Here is an 18712-nt window from a genome sequence, read left to right as displayed (position 1 = left end):
GCCATGTTCTGTTATAATCGCCACCCGGCACAGCCAGAAGAGGACTGGGGTTTTAGGGTTTGGGGTTTTAGGCTGGGTTTCTGTACAGCACTTTGAGATATCAGCTGATGTACGAATGGCTATACAAAAAATAAAATAATAATTTGATGAATGTTTGTTTTGGTAATGCAAAATGGTGGTGTCAGCACAATGAGTCACAATTACTGCTGGGAATCATGTCAAAATAAAGAGCAGGCAGCTTTAGTGTACATAGCTTTCTGGATCGCCACCTTACATTGGGAATCGCCTAACAGACACTACTGTCTCACCAGCCTTTCAGAGTACTGGCAGCATTAGGCCTATGTTCTGATTGCTCAAAGTAGTAGAAGTAAAATTGTAAAAACATTGAGCTATTAATCATGAACGTACACCATTTATTTTCTTCCAATATACTCGTATGCCAGATTCTGCTCATGTCGCCTAAACAAAACATGGATATAGTACCACAAGTAAACAAAACATGAATCCAAGTAGACCAGTAGCGTAAACACAATATGAATGTATTTTGCCCCAAAACAAATGGTATTAAAACATAACTAGATCAACATGGACTATGATGTGTGCCCCCACCCACTGAAGCTTAATGAACACCAGTGATACTAGCAAGAGCAGTGTGCGGGTTTCTTTTTTCTCATCTGCGCCCACCCATTGCCTTGCATACATATAGACAACACTCCCAGCCATTCTCACCTTCAATGCAGAGGGGCGAGCCACCTATTTCAAAGGCAGTGGGGAAGACCACAGGGGCACCCTTTATTATGGTTTGGGACAGGACCCCTGTCAGCAGCTTGTGGGGGTAAGGGCCGACAGGAACAACCAGGCCACGGAGAGCATGCCATTGCTAGACATCAAACCAACCAGAGAGGCCTCTGGGGCCAAGAGAGAACAGACAGGGGAAAGTTGTTGTCCTCTGTTCAGCTGGTCACAGGGACAGAATGACAGATGAAGTCCCTTTTCACCCACACCCCTCAACTGGCTTAAATACTAATGAGCTATCCATTATTTAATGATAATACATAGGTCTAAAGGTTCTCGAGTGGCGCAGCGGTCTAAGGCACTGCATATCAGTGCTAGAGGCATCACTACAGACCCTGGTTTGATTCCAGGCTGTATCATAACCGGCCGTGATTGGGAGTCCCATAGGGCGGCGCACAATTGGTCCAGCGTCGTCTGGTTTAGGGTTTGGCCGGGGTAGACCATCATTGTAAATAAGAATTTGTTCTTATCTGAATTGCCTAGTTAAATAAAGGTTAAATAAAAATCAAATAAAAAACATGATGTTCAGTTTAGAGTTGTAGATTTTCCTGTAATATCGCCTATGGATAATTTCCTCTAACCTTGAATGCAAAAATAACTTCAACTTTAATTCCATTTGGTGGGGAAGGATAAAAAAAAGCTTCTCCTGGAAGATGCTTAAGAAATGAATGTCAGTTGAATGACAGATTAGGCTCTGATTGAAAACACTGCCAGCCAGCCAAGAGAGACTGCGCCAAAGCCAGACAGCAAAGAACTAGAGAGGATGAGATACGAGGATAAACTATTGACTTGAATAATAATCACTCTTAGCTTTTCTCCATACAGCTCTCAGAAGTTGTCAGTAGAAAGAGTAGGAAATGCTTTATATTTATCTTTTAAGTAGAATCACTGGAGTTGGTGTCAGGCATAACTGCCAGATGGACAATAATGTTGCACTGCTAGTTGATAGGATACTGGAGGTTGAGAGGGTCCTCTCAGACAACTATTTGTCCAAATAAAGCAGACCAGTCCTCATCTTCCAAAAGAGAGGCTGCGAGGCTGGGAACTAGCACATCAAACATATTCCTCTCCTTTCCTCTGGGGTTGCTTGTGGTTCTGGTCCTTGAGTAATCAATGTGTGTACAAAACTCACCTCTGGCTTCAGAGATATGCTTTGGCTAATAGAGACACCCGTTCAAAGATGCTACAAAACTGTGGTGACAAAAATATTTCACAACCTTGCGTTTACAGTGAATGGAGAATGTTGTGTTTTTAGTACGTATTTTACAAATACAACTTATGGCTTATGTCTGCAACACCAAATGTATTTGTGTGTAAAATTATATATTGACAGCTTTAGCAGAGTTTGAAAGTTCACAACAGCATTAATCTCAAGGGTCAAGATTATGTTGAATAAAAGAGCCAAGGAATTTGTACAAATCAAGAGGCTGGGAGTCGCGACTGATGGCAATATTCCCTGAACATAAGACTTAAAAAAAATCCAAGTATAGTCACTTTCACCTCTTCATACAGACAAGCCTATGGACAAAGGATAAGGGAGACATCACATGCTTCCCCTTATTTCCAAACTACGCTGACAATCACGTTATATACTTTTAGTTCACGCTGCCTACCACTATTCATGAAAAACAGAATGGCTATATAGGATGTATATACAACAAATCTAAGGTAAATAGTCTGGAACATACAGTTCTTACACCGAGTATACAAAAGTTAAAGATTTGCAATGCAAAGAGAACAGCAAGGTATGCAAATAAAAGGACATTGCCAATATCATGGAACTCACCCCTTCCCCTAATCATGGGTTAAATCAATCTTTCAAAAAAAGTAATATGGGGAAAAGTATGACTATCTATTGAGGCCAAATAACTCAACTTCAAAAGCAACAGAGTGAGATCAAGGCTGATAAGCCATAGAGTAACAGGTTGTCTCTGGTATATTCAGACCTCTGTTCCCCAAGAGGAATGCTCCAGTTGTATCAGCTGTGTTATTATTACCCCATTTGGCCCGCTTTGCATGACAAACGGGAGGTTCCGCACCCCCAGTGTCCCTTATGACTGTGCATCACACTTCTATTACAGCTGAAAGGCCTTAGTCATCACAAGCAAAGGGGCTACACACATTCCTCGCAAATGAGAGCTTCTGCTCAAGCGTACACAATCTGGTAATTCCTCAAGCAGCATTGCCCCCCCCCCCCACTCTCTGGATTTAAGGTTTGCTATGGAGACGTGAATAGGTGGTATGTCAGAGCTCCCAACAGCTCTGGAGAACAGCTCTGGTAACCAAGTCCCCATGGTTACCACAGAGCAGCAGTAACTGCCCCTTTTCTGTGTACATTTGTCTGGAAAAAAGACTCTTGTATGTTTGCAGGGGGCTTGGAGAGTGAAAAAGTTGGGAAATTAATGTTAATGGCCCCAAGCCAAGTATCAAAAGAAGCAGCTGTATAAATCATGTATAAGCACCAGGTTTTATTGTTTGCGTTTGTTATTTTGAGACCCAGGCTAGTTTGATGTGACAAGAACACTCCAAAGCAGAGCCATTTAAATCATAACGGTCTGTTAAAAAGGATTAGGACACGCCTGAAATAAGATGTGCCTACCTTTACCGACCTGGGCTGCAGACAAAGCCTGATGAAGGTATATTTGAAACAAGTCATTCAAAACATGAGGAAGGCAAATGAAGTGAACCCAAAATAAAGGATAGAGCATTTGAGAACAGTGAGAATGAAAGGGAACAGCGTACAGCCTGACAAATCGAGAGCTTGATAGTATAAGGTTCTATCTGCAATGATCATTCTGAAATAATTGGCTTTAAAGTTCCGAACCCTCATTGGTTTGAATGGTGTCAGCAATTGTTATATTTTATTATTTTGAATTGAACATAATTCGGGGGTATTTAGAGTACTATATAGTTAACCTTGTTCTGTTCAATGTTCTGTCAATAACTCAATGTTGACAAATGCATATAGAACCTTAGTCCCAAACGCTTGAAATGTCCATCTTTCAAACTAAATATATCTTTCTATCTACTGCTAAATAGGTCTCTCTTTCTCAATATTCAGTCAAACTGGTATATAATATTTGACACAAACACAGAATATAACAGTTTGTTAGATTCTTCTTTAGTAGCCCAATCATATTGTTGATCTCTCATCAGTGACTGAAGTCTGGCAAAAGCTTTTACGGAGCACAGGGTCAGCTAGGCTATATATCTCATACTCTGAGTTTAGACAAAGCTCACTAAATTAACCCCATAATGGGGCCAAAATCAAAGTAGGCTAAATGTAGAACAAATTTACCTTTAACTTGACTCTCGTAATCAGCAATGATTTCTTTATCCTTTTTGAACTTTGTATTAGACATTTTCGGGTCGATTCAGAGTGGTTAGGAAATTAAACTATTAAAAGGCTCGTCTTGCTGCACGCCTATAACATCCGACGCATCACACAGATTGAGTAGTGTTCCCCTACCAAACAACAATTTGTAGTCACGAAAACTCAGCGCCAACTTTCAAATTAGATTTATTCCCTTGTAAAGTAGCTATTCAAGAAAACGTTTAGTCCATTGTTCTCCTTCTACACGAGTAGTCCTAGAAAAGGAGGCCAACACGAAATCCTGATATCAATCAATGAAATCACTGATAACTGCTGGCAATGCCAGGCAGAGCGGAGATGCCGAGTCGATGCAACTGCATAACCTTTAATAATCCGATAAATATAAATCTTCAATGTGGTCAGAAGGCGCGCGGTTTTATTGCACGCGGCACCAAGGTAGTACACGGCAACTGTACGTCACGTGTCCTACAGACATCGTTCTTTTGGTGCTTTCTAGTTTCCCCGGTCCCACACTTCCCATTTGCTTCGTTTCCCCCAGACAAACCAGACTGCAGCACAGCTGCCACAGATTCAGTATGGAATGGGAGGGATCGAAGAGGCATAGCGGAAACAAGAGATGGATTGACATGATTTTTATCTAACCAGTAGTGCTAATTATGTTTTCGGGCTAATTTCAGTGAAATTCCTGCTGGATTTTCCCCAGCCATGTACAGGGTGTGATCCACATACGCCCCAAGGCAGTGTTTATATTATAAGCACGGCTGTAAAATTGTATCAAAGTTGCACCAGTGACATTGGAATGATTATACAAAGTAACTGCTACCAGTGTTACAATGTTTCCATTGGTTAAATAGCCTTGGGGGGTTCTACACTTAAAAATGACTGTAAGAAAGAAGAAATATATTTAATACAATATTTTAGTTTTAATTCTTTACATTAGAAGTCATCCATCTATCCTCACTGTGCGGTGTGACATCTCCACTATGCCTATGGTACCACACTAGAACCTACGGATCTGTGTAACAATTTTTTTTTAATCTTATGTGAAAGTGCCATCAGTTTACATACAGTTGTTTTCTTTACCAGGATCTGATGAGGGCCCTATGAGAAAATGGTGCACATTTGGTGTTAAGCATGCTTTGTGAGAAGAAACCTCTTAATATAACCATTCCCATTGTAACCAAGTGTTAATTCTGCTCACTATACCTGTACATTCAACAAAACAATATGTACTGAAATTACTGTGGTTCTATAACTCCATCTGCTGGAGATCGTGTTATGGTGCAGATTCATTATTTCCAGTCTCCTGTACACACATCCTATTAAATAACAATTTTAAAAGTGTTACATGCTTTAATTGCAAGACAAACATTGCACAACATTTCACAGAAAAGGAACAGTGTTAATTTTTCAAGCTACATTTCATTAGCAGCATGAACACATCTTAGGATATGGTTTACAGCGATTGCATTGGAGATACACTTACCGCTGTCACAATAACAAACCCTACATAACAGTTTAAAGGTGGATCTATGACTAAACATAAAGGAAAATTAGATATCCAGCTGATAAATATCGAGATGGGTAAAAAAATACTAAAAGGCCCATCACAATACTGCTTTGAATTGTGTGCATTCAGTATACGTAAGTTCAACCACAGTTAAAGTGCTTTGAAAGGCTGGTCATGACACACATCAACACCATCATCCCAGACACCCTATACCCACACCAATTCGCATACCACCCCAACAGATCCACAGATGACGCAATCTCAATTGCACTTCACACTGACCCCTCCCACCTGGAAAAGACAGGAAATAACTTTGTGACAATGCTGTTCATAGACTACAACTCAGCGTTCAACACCATAGTCCCCTCCAAGCTCATCACCAAGCTAGGGGTCCTGGGACTGAACACCTCCCTCTGCAACTGGATCCTAGACTTCCTGACGATAGGCAACACACCTCCGCCACACTTACCAGGGGTGTGTGCTTAGTACCCTCTTGTACTCGCTGTTCACCCACGACTGCCTGGCCATGCACGACTCCAACACCATCATCACGTTTGCTGATGACACGACGGTGGTAGGCCTGATCACCAACGGAGATGAGACAGCCTACAGAGAGGAGGTCAGTGATTTGGCAGTGTTGTGCCAGGACAACAGCCTCTTCCTCAACATCAGTAAGACCAAAGAGATGATAGTGGACTACAGGAGAAAGAAGAGAGAGCACATCCCCATCGAGAAAGGCTGTAGTGAGAGCTTGAAGGTCCTTGGCGCCCACATTACTAAGGACTTACATGGTTCACACACAACCGCACAGTCGTTTAGAGGACACTGAGGACACTTTCAGGAGGCTGAAAAGATTTGTCATGGGCCCTCGCATCCTCAAAAGGTTCTACAGCTTCACCATCAAGAGCGTCTTGAATGGCTGCATCACCGCTTGGCATGGCAAATGCACTGCCCTCGACTGCAAAGTGCTACATCCAGGACTTCTGTATCAGGCGATGTCAGAGGAAGGCCCCAAAAAAATTCCTACGGCTTCGGCCACCCAAGCCTTAGACTGTTCACACTACTACCGTCCAGCAAACGGTACCAGTAGGGGCTCACAGAACAATAGGCTATGAGACAGCTTCTACCCCAAGCCATAAAACTGCTAAATAGTTTATGAAATGGTTACCCAGACTATCTGCATTGACCCTACGAGAACAGGACACGAGGAGTATGTAATTGAGATCTTCCCATACACTATATACAGTACCTTCGGAAAGTATTCAGACTCCTTTTGACTTTCTCCAAATTTTGTTGTTACAGCCTTATTCTAAAATTGATTTAATGTTTTTTTTCCCTCCCTCAATCTACACATATCCCATAATGACAAAGAAAAAAACCAGGTTCAGAAATTTTTGCAAATGTATTAAAAATAAAAAACTGAAATATCACATTTATATAAGTATTCAGACCCTTTACTCAGTACTTTGTTGAAGCACCTTTGGTAGTGATTACAGCATCAAGTCTTCTTGGGTATGACGCTACAAGCTTGGCACACCTGTATTTGTGGAGTTTCTCCAATTCTTCTCTGCAGATGCTCTCAAGGTCTGTCAGGTTGTATGAGGAGTGTTGCTGCACAGCTATTTTCAGGTCTCTCCAGAGATGTTTGATCGGGTTTAAGTATGGGCTTTGGCTGGGCCACTCCAGCACATTGAGACTTGTCCCGAAACCAACAACACATAGTTACACATGGAGTAAAACAAACATACAGTCAATAATACAGTGAAAAATAAGTCTATATACAATGTGAGCAAGTGAGGTGAGATAAGGGAGGTGAAGGCAAATAAAATATATATATAAATAAAAATATAAAAAAGGCCATGGTGGCGAAGTAAATACAATATAGCAAGTAAAAAAAACACTGGAATGGTTGGTTTGCAGTGGAAGAAGGTGCAAAGTAGAGATAGAAATAATGGGGTGCAAAGGAGCAAAATAAATAAATACAGTAGGTAAAGAAGTAGTTGTTTGGGCTAAATTATAGATGGGCTATGTACAGGTGCAGTAATCTATGAGCTGCTCTGAGAGCTGGTGCTTAAAGCTAGTGAGGGAGATAAGTGTTTCCAGTTTCAGAGATTTTTGTAGTTAGTTCCAGTCATTGGCAGCAGAGAACTGGAAGGAGAGGCGGCCAAAGGAAGAATTGGTTTTGGGGGTGACCAGAGAGATATACCTGCTGGAGCGCGTGCTACAGGTAGGTGCTGCTATGGTGACCAGCGAGCTGAGATAAGGGGGGACTTTACCTAGCAGGGTTTTGTAGATGACCTGGAGCCAGTGGGTTTGGCGACGAGTATGAAGCGAGGGCCAGCCAACGAGAGCGTACAGGTCGCAGTGGTGGGTAGTATATGGGGCTTTGGTGACAAAACGGATGGCACTGTGATAGACTGCATCCAATTTATTGAGAAGGGTGTTGGAGGCTATTTTGTAAATGACATCACCGAAGTCGAGGATTGGTAGGATGGTCAGTTTTACAAGGGTATGTTTGGCAGCATGAGTGAAGGATGCTTTGTTGCGGAATAGGAAGCCAATTCTAGATTTAACTTTGGATTGGAGATGTTTGATGTGAGTCTGGAAGGAGAGTTTACAGTCTAACCAGACAACTAGGTATTTGTAGTTGTCCACATATTCTAAGTCAGAGCCGTCCAGAGTAGTGATGTTGGACAGGCGGGCAGGTGCATGCAGCGATCGGTTGAAGAGCATGCATTTAGTTTTACTTGTATTTAAGAGCAATTGGAAGCCACGGAAGGAGAGTTGTATGGCATTGAAGCTCGCCTGGAGGGTTGTTAACACAGTGTCCAAAGAAGGGCCAGAAGTATACAGAATAGTGTCGTCTGCGTAGAGGTGGATCAGAGACTCACCAGCAGCAAGAGCGACATCATTGATGTATACAGAGAAGAGAGTCGGTCCAAGAATTGAACCCTGTGGCACCCCCATAGAGACTGCCAGAGGTCCGGACAACAGACCCTCCGATTTGACACACTGAACTCGATCAGAGAAGTAGTTGGTGAACCAGGCGAGGCAATCATTAGAGAAACCAAGGCTGTCGAGTCTGCCAATGAGGATGTGGTGATTGACAGAGTCAAAAGCCTTGGCCAGGTCAATGAATATGGCTGCACAGTACTGTTTCCTATCGATAGTGTTACGAATCCCGCCGAGGATGGTGCCTCTTCCCGTTCGGGCGGCGCTCGGCGGTCGTCGTCTCCGGTCTACTAGCTGCCACCGATCCCCTTTTCTGTTTTCCTTTGAGTTTGTCTAATTTGTTTCACCTGTTTTGTGTTTAGGTTAGGGGTTATTTAAACCCAGTTTGCCCGCTGACTTTTGTGCGGGCTTGTTTTTTCTGTTTCGTGTTGGTGGTGTTCATGAGTGGATTTCTATGTTACATTTTTCCTTGGACTATATTTTTACGCGCCCTGTGTTTTGTGTGGCGTCGCCGAAGTATATGTTATTCCTAGAAGGAAATAAACATTCCACTTGTTAAAGTTATTCCTGCTCTCTGCACCTGACTCTTTTATTCCACCACTGGAAGTGTGACAGAAGCCCGCACCCACAAAAGAAATGGAGTCAGCAGAAGCAGCAACCACCCCTCTTCCATCGATGGAGGAGCGTGTCCTTCATCACACCGCCGTTCTCCATCGGATTGGGTCGGCGATGGACATGATGATGGAGAGGATGGAACGATGGGAGAGGAGTGGTATCCCGACATCTACGCCAGCTCCTTCCCAGACGGCGCAACCTTCCCCATCAACATCGGCATCTGGTTCGGGCGCATTGCGTCTCGCACTCCCAAGGGAATACGACGGAGCGGTGGCTGGGTGTCAGGGGTTTTTGCTCCAGTTGGAGCTCTACTTGGCCACCGTTCATCCGACTCCCTCTGGAGAGGAGAGTGTTAGCCTCCTCATCTCCTGTCTGACGGGTAGAGCCCTGGAATGGGCAAATGCGGTCTGGAACGGCCCAGACTCGGTTCGAGACCACTACCCAGAGTTCACCCGCCGCTTTCGGGCCGTATTTGACCACCCTCAGGAGGGCCGAGCGGTGGGTGAGCGACTGTTTCACCTCAGACAGGAGACGAGGAGTGCGCAAGACTTTGCCTTGGAGTTCCGGACCTTGGCTGCTGGTGCGGGGTGGAATGACAGGGCCCTGATGGACCATTATCGATGTAGCCGTCGGGAGGACGTCCGTCGGGAGCTAGCTTGTCGAGACACTACACTCTCTCTCGATGAGTTAATTGACATGTCTATACGACTGGACAACCTACTAGCTGCCCGCGGGCGTTCAGAGGGGGTCCTGTCAGTTCCACCTCCCAGCCCTCCCGCTCCAACTCCGATGGAGTTGGGAGGGGCTGCATCTAGGGGGACCGGAGGAGGTGGTTTCTCTTGCACCTTTTGTGGCAGGAGAGGACACACTTCTGACCGGTGTTGGAGAGGCGCCTCTGGGAGTAGAGATGGCAGGCGGAATACTTCTCGGTCACCCCAGGTGAGTAGGCACAAAACTCACCCAGAGCTTCCTGTCGGTCACATGTTTTTGGTTATTTTTTTCCCTGCGTTTTTCCCTTCTCTCCAGCATAAGGCGCTAGTAGACTCAGGCGCAGCTGGGAGTTTTATGGATCGCGGTCTAGCCCGTAAGTTGGGTATTCCGTTGGTACAGATAGACCCTCCTTTCCCTGTGCACTCCTTAGATAGCCGACCGCTAGGGTCAGGGCTGATCAGGGAGGCCACAATTCCGCTGGACATGGTAACGCAGGGGGATCATAGGGAGCAGATTAGTTTCTACCTTATTGATTCACCTGGGTTTCCGGTGGTGTTGGGGGTTCCTTGGCTAGCCATTCACAATCCCCTCATTTCCTGGAGACAGGGAGCTCTTCAGGGGTGGTCAGAGGAGTGTTCAGGTAGGTGTGTGGGAGTTTCCATCGGTGCCACCTCGGTGGAGAGTCCAGACCAGGTTTCCACTGTGCGCATTCCCCCAGAATATGCCGATTTGGCTATCGCTTTTAGTAAGAAGAAAGCGACCAAATTACCACCTCATCGACGGTGGGATTGCGTGATAAACCTCCAGGAGAACGCTGCACTTCCCAGGAGTCATGTGTACCCCTTGTCACAGGAGGAGACGTTGGCTATGGAGACATATGTCACGGAAGCTCTGAGACAGGGGTTCATTCGGCCCTCCATGTCACCCGTCTCCTCGAGTTTCTTTTTTGTGAGAAAGAAGGAGGGAGGTCTGCGTCCGTGCATTGATTATCGAGGTCTAAATTCAATCACAGTGGGATTTAGTTATCCGCTACCTCTCATCGCTACGGCGGTGGAATCATTCCACGGAGCACGTTTTTTCACAAAACTGGATCTCAGGAGTGCGTATAATCTGGTGCGTATTCGGGAGGGAGACGAGTGGAAAACAACGTTTAGTACCACATCAGGCCACTATGAGTACCTTGTCATGCCGTATGGGTTAAAGAATGCTCCAGCCGTTTTCCAATCCTTTGTAGATGAGATTCTCAGGGACATGCAGGGGCAGGGTGTGGTAGTGTATATTGATGACATCTTGATCTATTCTGCTACACGCGCCGCGCATGTCTCCCTGGTGCGCAGGGTCCTTGGGAGGCTGCTGGAGCATGACCTATACGTTAAGGCTGAGAAATGTGTGTTCTCCAAACAAGCCGTTTCCTTCCTGGGTTATCGCATTTCCACCTCAGGGGTGGTGATGGAGTGTGATCGCGTTAACGCCGTGCGTAATTGGCCGACTCCAACCACGGTAAAGGAGGTGCAGCGGTTTTTAGGGTTTGCCAATTACTACCGGAGGTTTATCCGGGGTTTTGGCCAAGTGGCGGCACCCATTACCTCACTGCTAAAGGGAGGGCCGGTGCGTCTACAGTGGTCAGCCAAGGCAGAGGGAGCTTTCAACCAGTTGAAGGCACGGTTTACTGAGGCTCCCGTGTTGGCGCATCCGGACCCTTCATTAGCTTTCATAGTGGAGGTGGATGCGTCCGAGGCTGGTGTTGGAGCCGTGCTATCACAGCGCTCGGGCACGCCACCGAAGCTCCGTCCCTGTGCTTTTTTTTCTAAGAAGCTGGGTCCGGCGGAGCGGAACTATGATGTGGGGGACAGGGAGCTACTAGCTATGGTAAAAGCCCTGAAGGTGTGGAGTCACTGGCTTGAGGGGGCTAAGTACCCTTTTCTCATCTGGACTGACCATCGCAATCTGTAGTATATCCGAGAGGCGAGGAGACTGAATCCGCGTCAGGCGAGGTGGGCCATGTTCTTTACTCGTTTTAGATTCACGATCTCTTACCGACCAGGTTCCCTCAACACTAAGGCCGACGCGCTGTCTCGCCTCTATGACACGGATGACCGGCCCATCGATCCGACTCCCATCCTTCCCGCCTCTTGTCTGGTGGCTCCGGTGGTATGGGAGGTGGACGCGGACATCGAGCGGGCGTTGAGGGTAGAACCTGCGCCGTCCCAGTGTCCGACTGGCCTTAGGTACGTACCGCTTGATGTTCGTGATCGATTGATTCGGTGGGCTCACACACTACCTGCTTCGGGTCATCCGGGGATGGGGAGGACAGTACGTGGTCTTAGAGGGAAATACTGGTGGCCCACCTTGGCTAAGGACGTGAGACTCTATGTCTCCTCCTGCTTGGTATGCGCTCAGAGTAAGGCTCCTAGGCACCTACCGAGGGGGAAGTTACAACCCCTTCCGGTTCCACAACGGCCATGGTCTCATCTATCGGTAGATTTTTTGACGGATCTTCCTCCATCTCAGGGGAACACTACCATTTTGGTCGTTGTGGATCGGTTCTCTAAGTCCTGTCGTCTCCTCCCATTGCCTGGTCTCCCTACGGCCCTACAGACTGCGGAGGCTCTATTTACCCACGTCTTCCGGCATTACGGGGTGCCAGAGGATATTGTATCTGATCGAGGTCCCCAGTTCACGTCCCGGGTATGGAGGGCGTTTATGGAGCGTCTGGGGGTCTCGGTCAGCCTCACCTCTGGGTATCACCCTGAAAGTAATGGGCAGGTGGAAAGAGTGAACCAGGAGGTGCGTAGGTTTCTGAGGTCGTACTGCCAGGACCGGCCAGGAGACTGGGCGAGGTACGTCCCGTGGGCGGAGTTGGCTCAGAACTCACTCCGCCACTCATCAACGAACATGTCGCCCTTCGAGTGTGTACTGGGGTACCAGCCGGTCCTGGCTCCGTGGCATCAGAGCCAGACTGAAGCTCCTGCGGTGGAGGAGTGGGTACAGCGCTCTAGAGAGACCTGGCGAGCGGTCCAGGACTCTCTTAAGCAGGCCAGTGAACGGCAGAAGAGGAGCGCTGACCGCCACCGCAGTGAGGCCCCTGTGTACGCACCATGGGACAGGGTCTGGCTCTCGGCCCGAAACCTGCCCCTCCGCCTGCCCTGCCGGAAGCTGGGGCCGCAGTGTGTGGGGCCATTTAAAGTCCTGAGGAGGATAAACGAGGTGTGTTATAGGTTACAACTTCCCTCTTATTATCGTATTAACCCCTCGTTTCATGTGTCTCTCCTCAGGCCGGTGGTAGCTGGTCCCCTGCAGGAAGGTGAGGTGCCGGAGGTACCTCCTCCCCCTCTTGACATCGAGGTATCCCCGGCGTATAGGATAAGAGCCATTCTGGACTCAAGACGCCGGGTGAGGGGCCTGCAGCACCTCGTGGACTGTTAGGGGTACGGCCCGGAGGAGAGATGCTGGGTACCGGTGGGGGACATTTTGGATCCGTCCCTCTTGAGGGATTTTCACCGCCTCCATCCGGAGCGCCCTGCTCCTCGCCCTCCGGGTCGTCCTCGAGGCCGGAGTCGGCGCGCTGCGGGAGCCGCGCGTTGGGAGGGGGGTACTGTTACGAATCCCGCCGAGGATGGTGCCTCTTCCCGTTCGGGTTTCGCTCGGCGGTCGTCGTCTCCGGTCTACTAGCTGCCACCGATCCCCTTTTCTGTTTTCCTTTGAGTTTGTCTAATTTGTTTCACCCGTTTTGTGTTTAGGTTAGGGGTTATTTAAACCCAGTTTGCCCGCTGACTTTTGTGCGGGCTTGTTTTTTCTGTTTCGTGTTGGTGGTGTTCATGAGTGGATTTCTATGTTACATTTTTCCTTGGACTATATTTTTACGCGCCCTGTGTTTTGTGTGGCGTCGCCGAAGTATATGTTATTCCTAGAAGGAAATAAACATTCCACTTGTTAAAGTTATTCCTGCTCTCTGCACCTGACTCTTTTATTCCACCACTGGAAGTGTGACAGATAGCGGTTAAGATATCGTTTATGACCTTGAGCGTGGCTGAGGTGCACCCATGACCAGCTCTGAAACCAGATTGCATAGCGGAAAAGGTATGGTGAGATTCGAAATGGTCGGTAATCTGTTTGTTGACTTGGCTTTCGAAGACCTTAGAAAGGCAGGGTAGGATAGATATAGGTCTGTAGCTGTTTGGGTCAAGAGTGTCCAACCCCTTTGAAGAGGGGGATAACCGCAGCTGCTTTCCAATCTTTGGGAATCTCAGACGACACGAAAGAGAGGTTGAAAAGGCTGGTAATAGGGGTGGCAACAATTTCAGCAGATAGTTTTAGAAAGAAAGGGTCCAGATTATCTAGCCCGGCTGATTTGTAAGGGTCCAGATTTTGCAGCTCTTTCAGAACATCAGCTGACTGTATTTGGGAGAAAGAGAAATGGGGAAGGCGTGGGCGAGTAGCAGAGGGGAGGGCAGTGCTGTTGACCGGTGTAGGGGTAGCCAGGTGGAAAGCATGACCAGCCGTAGAAAAATGCTTATTGAAATTCTCAATTATAGTGGATTTGTCGGTGGTGACAGTGTTTCCTATCTTCAGTGCAGTTGGAAGCTGGGTGGAGGTGTTCTTATTCTCCATGGACTTTACAGTGTCCCAGAACTTTTTTGAGTTTGTGTTGCAGGAAGCAAATTTCTGCTTGAAAAAGCTAGCCTTGGCTTTTCTAACTGCCTGTGTATATGTGTGTATATCTGTTTCTTCTGGATGGTAGCGGGGTGAACAGGCAGTGGCTCGGGTGGTTGTTGTCCTTGATGATCTTTTTGGCCTTCCTGTGACATCGGGTGCTGTAGGTGTCCTGGACGGCAGGTAGTTTGCCCCCGGTGATGCGTTGTGCAGACCTCACTACCCTCTGGAGAGCCTTGCGGTTGACCTCTAAGACCTCGGTGAACCTGTCCTTCATCTTCAGACGGAAACTGCTATACCACTCCAGCAGTCTCCTCCTCTCAGTCCTCTTCTCCTTGCTCATCCCCTTCTCCAGGAAGCCTGACAGCTCCTTCCAGTCCTTGAGAAAGATGAAGAGGGCTCCTGCAGCTTTGAGGAGATGCAGTGGGGAGCTGTGTACAGCAGAGCACCCACCTGGGGTCACAATGTCCTCCACCACGGGCACCGAACCATAGGCACAGGCCTTGTAGATGCGTTAGCACTCCATGTAGATTCCCACCGGGCAGTGGGTGAGCTCGCTTTGGGCCAGGGCTGTCTGGTACCATCTCAGACACTTTGCTGTCTCCTGAGGAAGCCACCTGATGCAGGAGAGGAGGAGGAGTGACTGTAAGGAATAGTGAGCAGAGGGTTAATTTAATGTATTACACATTTAAACAGTGCTTCTGTTGTGAATATATACACAGTTCTTGTAAATTCTCCTTTCCTCTTTATAAAAAAAAAGATGCAAATGTAAGAATATTTCGAAGATACATACACAACGTAGAGGACGAGAGGTCAAGAAGTCAATAGAGTACTAACGATCAATGGAAATAGTGTTTTTTTTCTGTACTAGAGGATTAATGAGCAATGGGTCAGAGATGTGGGAGGAATTTGTCTATACAGTGAGCCTGAAATAGGATACTTGTTATTTGGCCATTGGCCCAGTTTTATTGCAAGGAATTGGTCAACCACAGGCTAGGGCTAGGTTATAAACTACATCCTGTCACTTTGTTCACTGGAGAGAACCTTTGAGGACATTTGAGGCATGACAATCTACCATCTACCTCTCAGCATAACATCTATGATTTATCCTCTTTGAATAAACCTATTTTCCTACACCTGATTTGCTTTGGAGTCTGTGTTATTAAAGAACAACATCAACTGCTAACACAAAGATCAAAAGAGTTGAACTGCTATTTGAGAATGTCAGAGTTGGTATTTTATTGGTAAACAAGGCCTAATAACAAGAGTATTTCCAGTGAAGTGAGCCAGGATGCAAAAATTGGACTGAAAACCATTACCGTGAACTGAAACAAACGGTGCTCGACAGCGATAGCATAGCGACATACTTCTCTCAGGCAGTAATGATGCACTCTTTGTCCAGTCCTGTTTTTTTTCAAGATCCCCATTAGTGTTTCCCTCGCGGAGTTCTTGTGGACAGTTCCCAGGAAGTTACAGAGGAAGGGCCTGGTGGAGTTCACCATCTGGGAGTTTGCCATGACTACAGGAAACTGCCTGTATCTGAACAGAGAGAGACATAGAAATCGTCAAATAACGCTTCTTTCTAGTACAATGGCTAGGTATAGTGTACTGAAATGGAAACATGAGCTAAATAAAAAGTGTATAGTGAGGGTAAAAGACAAACAAGAGAGGAACTCTTAGATCATGAGAAAAAAAATCTGGGTCCATATTCAAAGCGCTGATCAGTTCCCCCCTGTCCATATAATTATATCCAACTGATCCTAGATCAGCACTCATACTCTGAAAACCTTGTTACATGGCCCCAGATCCCAGAAAATAAGACATACGTGGCTACTCCAACAGGCCACTGGAAGACATCCTTGTCATTGACCCAGGGGCTTCCATAGACCAGGAAGAGCAGGTCCACGAAGCCCCCATGCCTCCTCAGGTAGATGCTGATCCAGTCCTTGGTGCAGCGCTTGCTGCCTAGCAGTACCACGGCTAAACGGTTTACAGCATCAACCTACATGAGGGTCTGGATGTGCTGCAACCACCGGGTAGCGCAGGAGATCTTCTGTTGCTCCTGGCCATTCAGCACCAGAACTACACTGTCTGTGTCCAAAGGAACGTGGCCCTGGATCACCACTGGGCCTGTGTAGAAACTATAGACAAAGAAAAGAAAAAGGGAGAGAGAGAGATAGAAAGGGTGGGGGGGGGTAGAAGAACTGACATCAGCAAGATCATATGTATCTTTTATTATGACATAAGTCTCATTTGTGATGCCTTACGTGAAATCTATCTTTCCCACCTAGATCTCCCCCTCTCTCCACTGTGCTGTTACAGTATGTTGGTGGGGTTGAAGGGCCCTTCTAAAATATGTTCCCAAAGGTAAAGTCCTGAAAGAAGAGATGAGTTACTTCGGTGTGACAATGTCCATAATAATTTGTGTTTTACACCATCATGTAGCTTAACTGTTACTGTAAGAGGAGATATCAAGCAATACTGGACATCTTGTCACAGAGCATCGCTAAAAAGGCATGGCTTACCTATGGCAGCTTTCCCCCAGATTTGAACTTTGTATCTCTTGGGCCTGTTCTTGTCAATGAGCTCCTGGTATATTGTCTGAAAGCCTCCCTCCGTTTGAGAAGAGCAGAGAGATCATCAGCCTGCTCAGCCTCCCAAGGGTTCCACTCCTCATCCCCATTGTATGGAGCCACAACGCCATCACCTGTAATCACCAGAACAATAACAATATTGGAGCTAGCTAGCTCGTGGTCTTCAGTAGCCAATTCACATGACCTGTCCATAACCATCTCCAGATATTCACTTGTTTTTAAAATAATTTTATATACAGTACCAGTCAAAAGTTTGGACACACCAACCCATTCAATGTTTTTTCTTTATTTTTTTACTATTTTCTACATTAAACTAATGAAATAAGAAATAACACTAATGGAATCATGTAGTAAGCAAAAAAAGTGTTATACAAATCAAAATATATTTTACATTTGAGGTTCTTCAAAGTAGCCACTCCTTGCCTTGACAGCTTTGCACACTCTTGGCATTCTCTCAAACAGCTTCAATGAGGTAGTCACATTTAATGAATTTAATTTAACAGGTGTCCCTTGTTAAAAGTTAATTTGTGGAACTTCTTCCCTTCTTAATGTGTTTGAGCCAATCAGTTGTGTTGACAAGTTAAGGGTGGTATACAGAAGATAGCCCTTTTTGGTAACAGACCAAGTCCATATTATGGCAAGAACAGCTCAAATAAGCAAAGAGAAACGACAGTCCATCACAGATTTTGCTGCGAGAAGGCAGTCATTAAATCATTCATTTTGGGACTGTCCATATGTCGCTCATTTTTGGTCACAGGTCCAGGAATGGCTTAAAAATTGCAACAGTGAAGAGGAGACTCTGGGATACTGGCCTTCTAGGCAGAGTTGCAAAGAAAAAGCCATGTCTCAGACTGGCCAATAAAAATAAAAGATTAAGATGGGCAAAAGAACACAGACACTGGACCTCTGCCTAGAAGGCCAGCATCCCGGAGTCGCTTCTTAACTGTTGACGTTTAGACTGGTGTTTTGCTGATACTATTTAATGAAGCTGCCAGTTGACTTGTGAGGCATCTATCTAGTTTGAGAAATACTCTAATGTACTTGTCCTCTTGCTCAGGCGCCTCGCACTCCTCTTTCTATTCTGGTTCGAGCCAGTTTGCTCTGTTCTGTGAAGGGAGTAGTTTACAGCGTTGTACGGGATCTTGTGTTTCTTGGCAATTTCTCACATGGAATAGCCTTCACATCTCAGAACAAGAATAGACTGACGAGTTTCAGGAGGAAGGTCTTTGTTTCTGGCCATTTTGAGCCTGTAATCAAATACACAAGCGCTGATAATCAACACACTCAACTAGTCTGAAGAAGGCCTGTTTTATTGCTTCTTTAATAAGGACAACAGTTTTCAGCTGTGCTAACATAATTGCAAAAGGGTTTTGTAATGATCAATTAGCCTTTTAAAATGATAAACTTGCATTAGCTAACACACCGTGCCATTGGAAAACAGGAGTGATGGTTGCTGATAATGGACCTCTGTAAGCCTATGTAGATATTCAATAAAAAAATCTGCCCGTTTCCAGCTACACTAGTCATTCACAACATTAATAATGTCTA

At 46.1% G+C, this 18712-nt stretch overlaps 1 protein-coding gene and 1 pseudogene across 5 annotated transcripts in view; both read right to left on the bottom strand.

Moving 5' to 3' along the window:
• Nucleotides 1-4676, bottom strand: part of LOC129862363 (SLIT-ROBO Rho GTPase-activating protein 1-like) — a 178781-nt gene extending 174105 nt beyond the window's left edge. For 3 of the 5 annotated variants that reach the window (XM_055933912.1, XM_055933913.1, XM_055933916.1), the window contains exon 1: nucleotides 4094-4676. In XM_055933912.1, the coding sequence (XP_055789887.1) occupies nucleotides 4094-4157 (64 nt within the window). In that variant the 5' untranslated portion in view covers nucleotides 4158-4676. The remainder of the gene's footprint in view (nucleotides 1-4093) is intronic. The other 2 variants (XM_055933914.1, XM_055933915.1) reach the window with 1 other exon arrangement.
• Nucleotides 4677-5143: 467 nt separating this feature from the next.
• Nucleotides 5144-17201, bottom strand: LOC129862362 (ribitol-5-phosphate xylosyltransferase 1-like; annotated as a pseudogene).
• Nucleotides 17202-18712: the final 1511 nt, after the last annotated feature.

Source organism: Salvelinus fontinalis, chromosome 9 (assembly GCF_029448725.1).
Source record: "Salvelinus fontinalis isolate EN_2023a chromosome 9, ASM2944872v1, whole genome shotgun sequence".
In the NCBI taxonomy this organism is placed as follows: domain Eukaryota; kingdom Metazoa; phylum Chordata; class Actinopteri; order Salmoniformes; family Salmonidae; genus Salvelinus; species Salvelinus fontinalis.
Note: the sequence above shows the minus strand (reverse complement) of the source record. Positions and strands in the feature narration are given on the sequence as shown.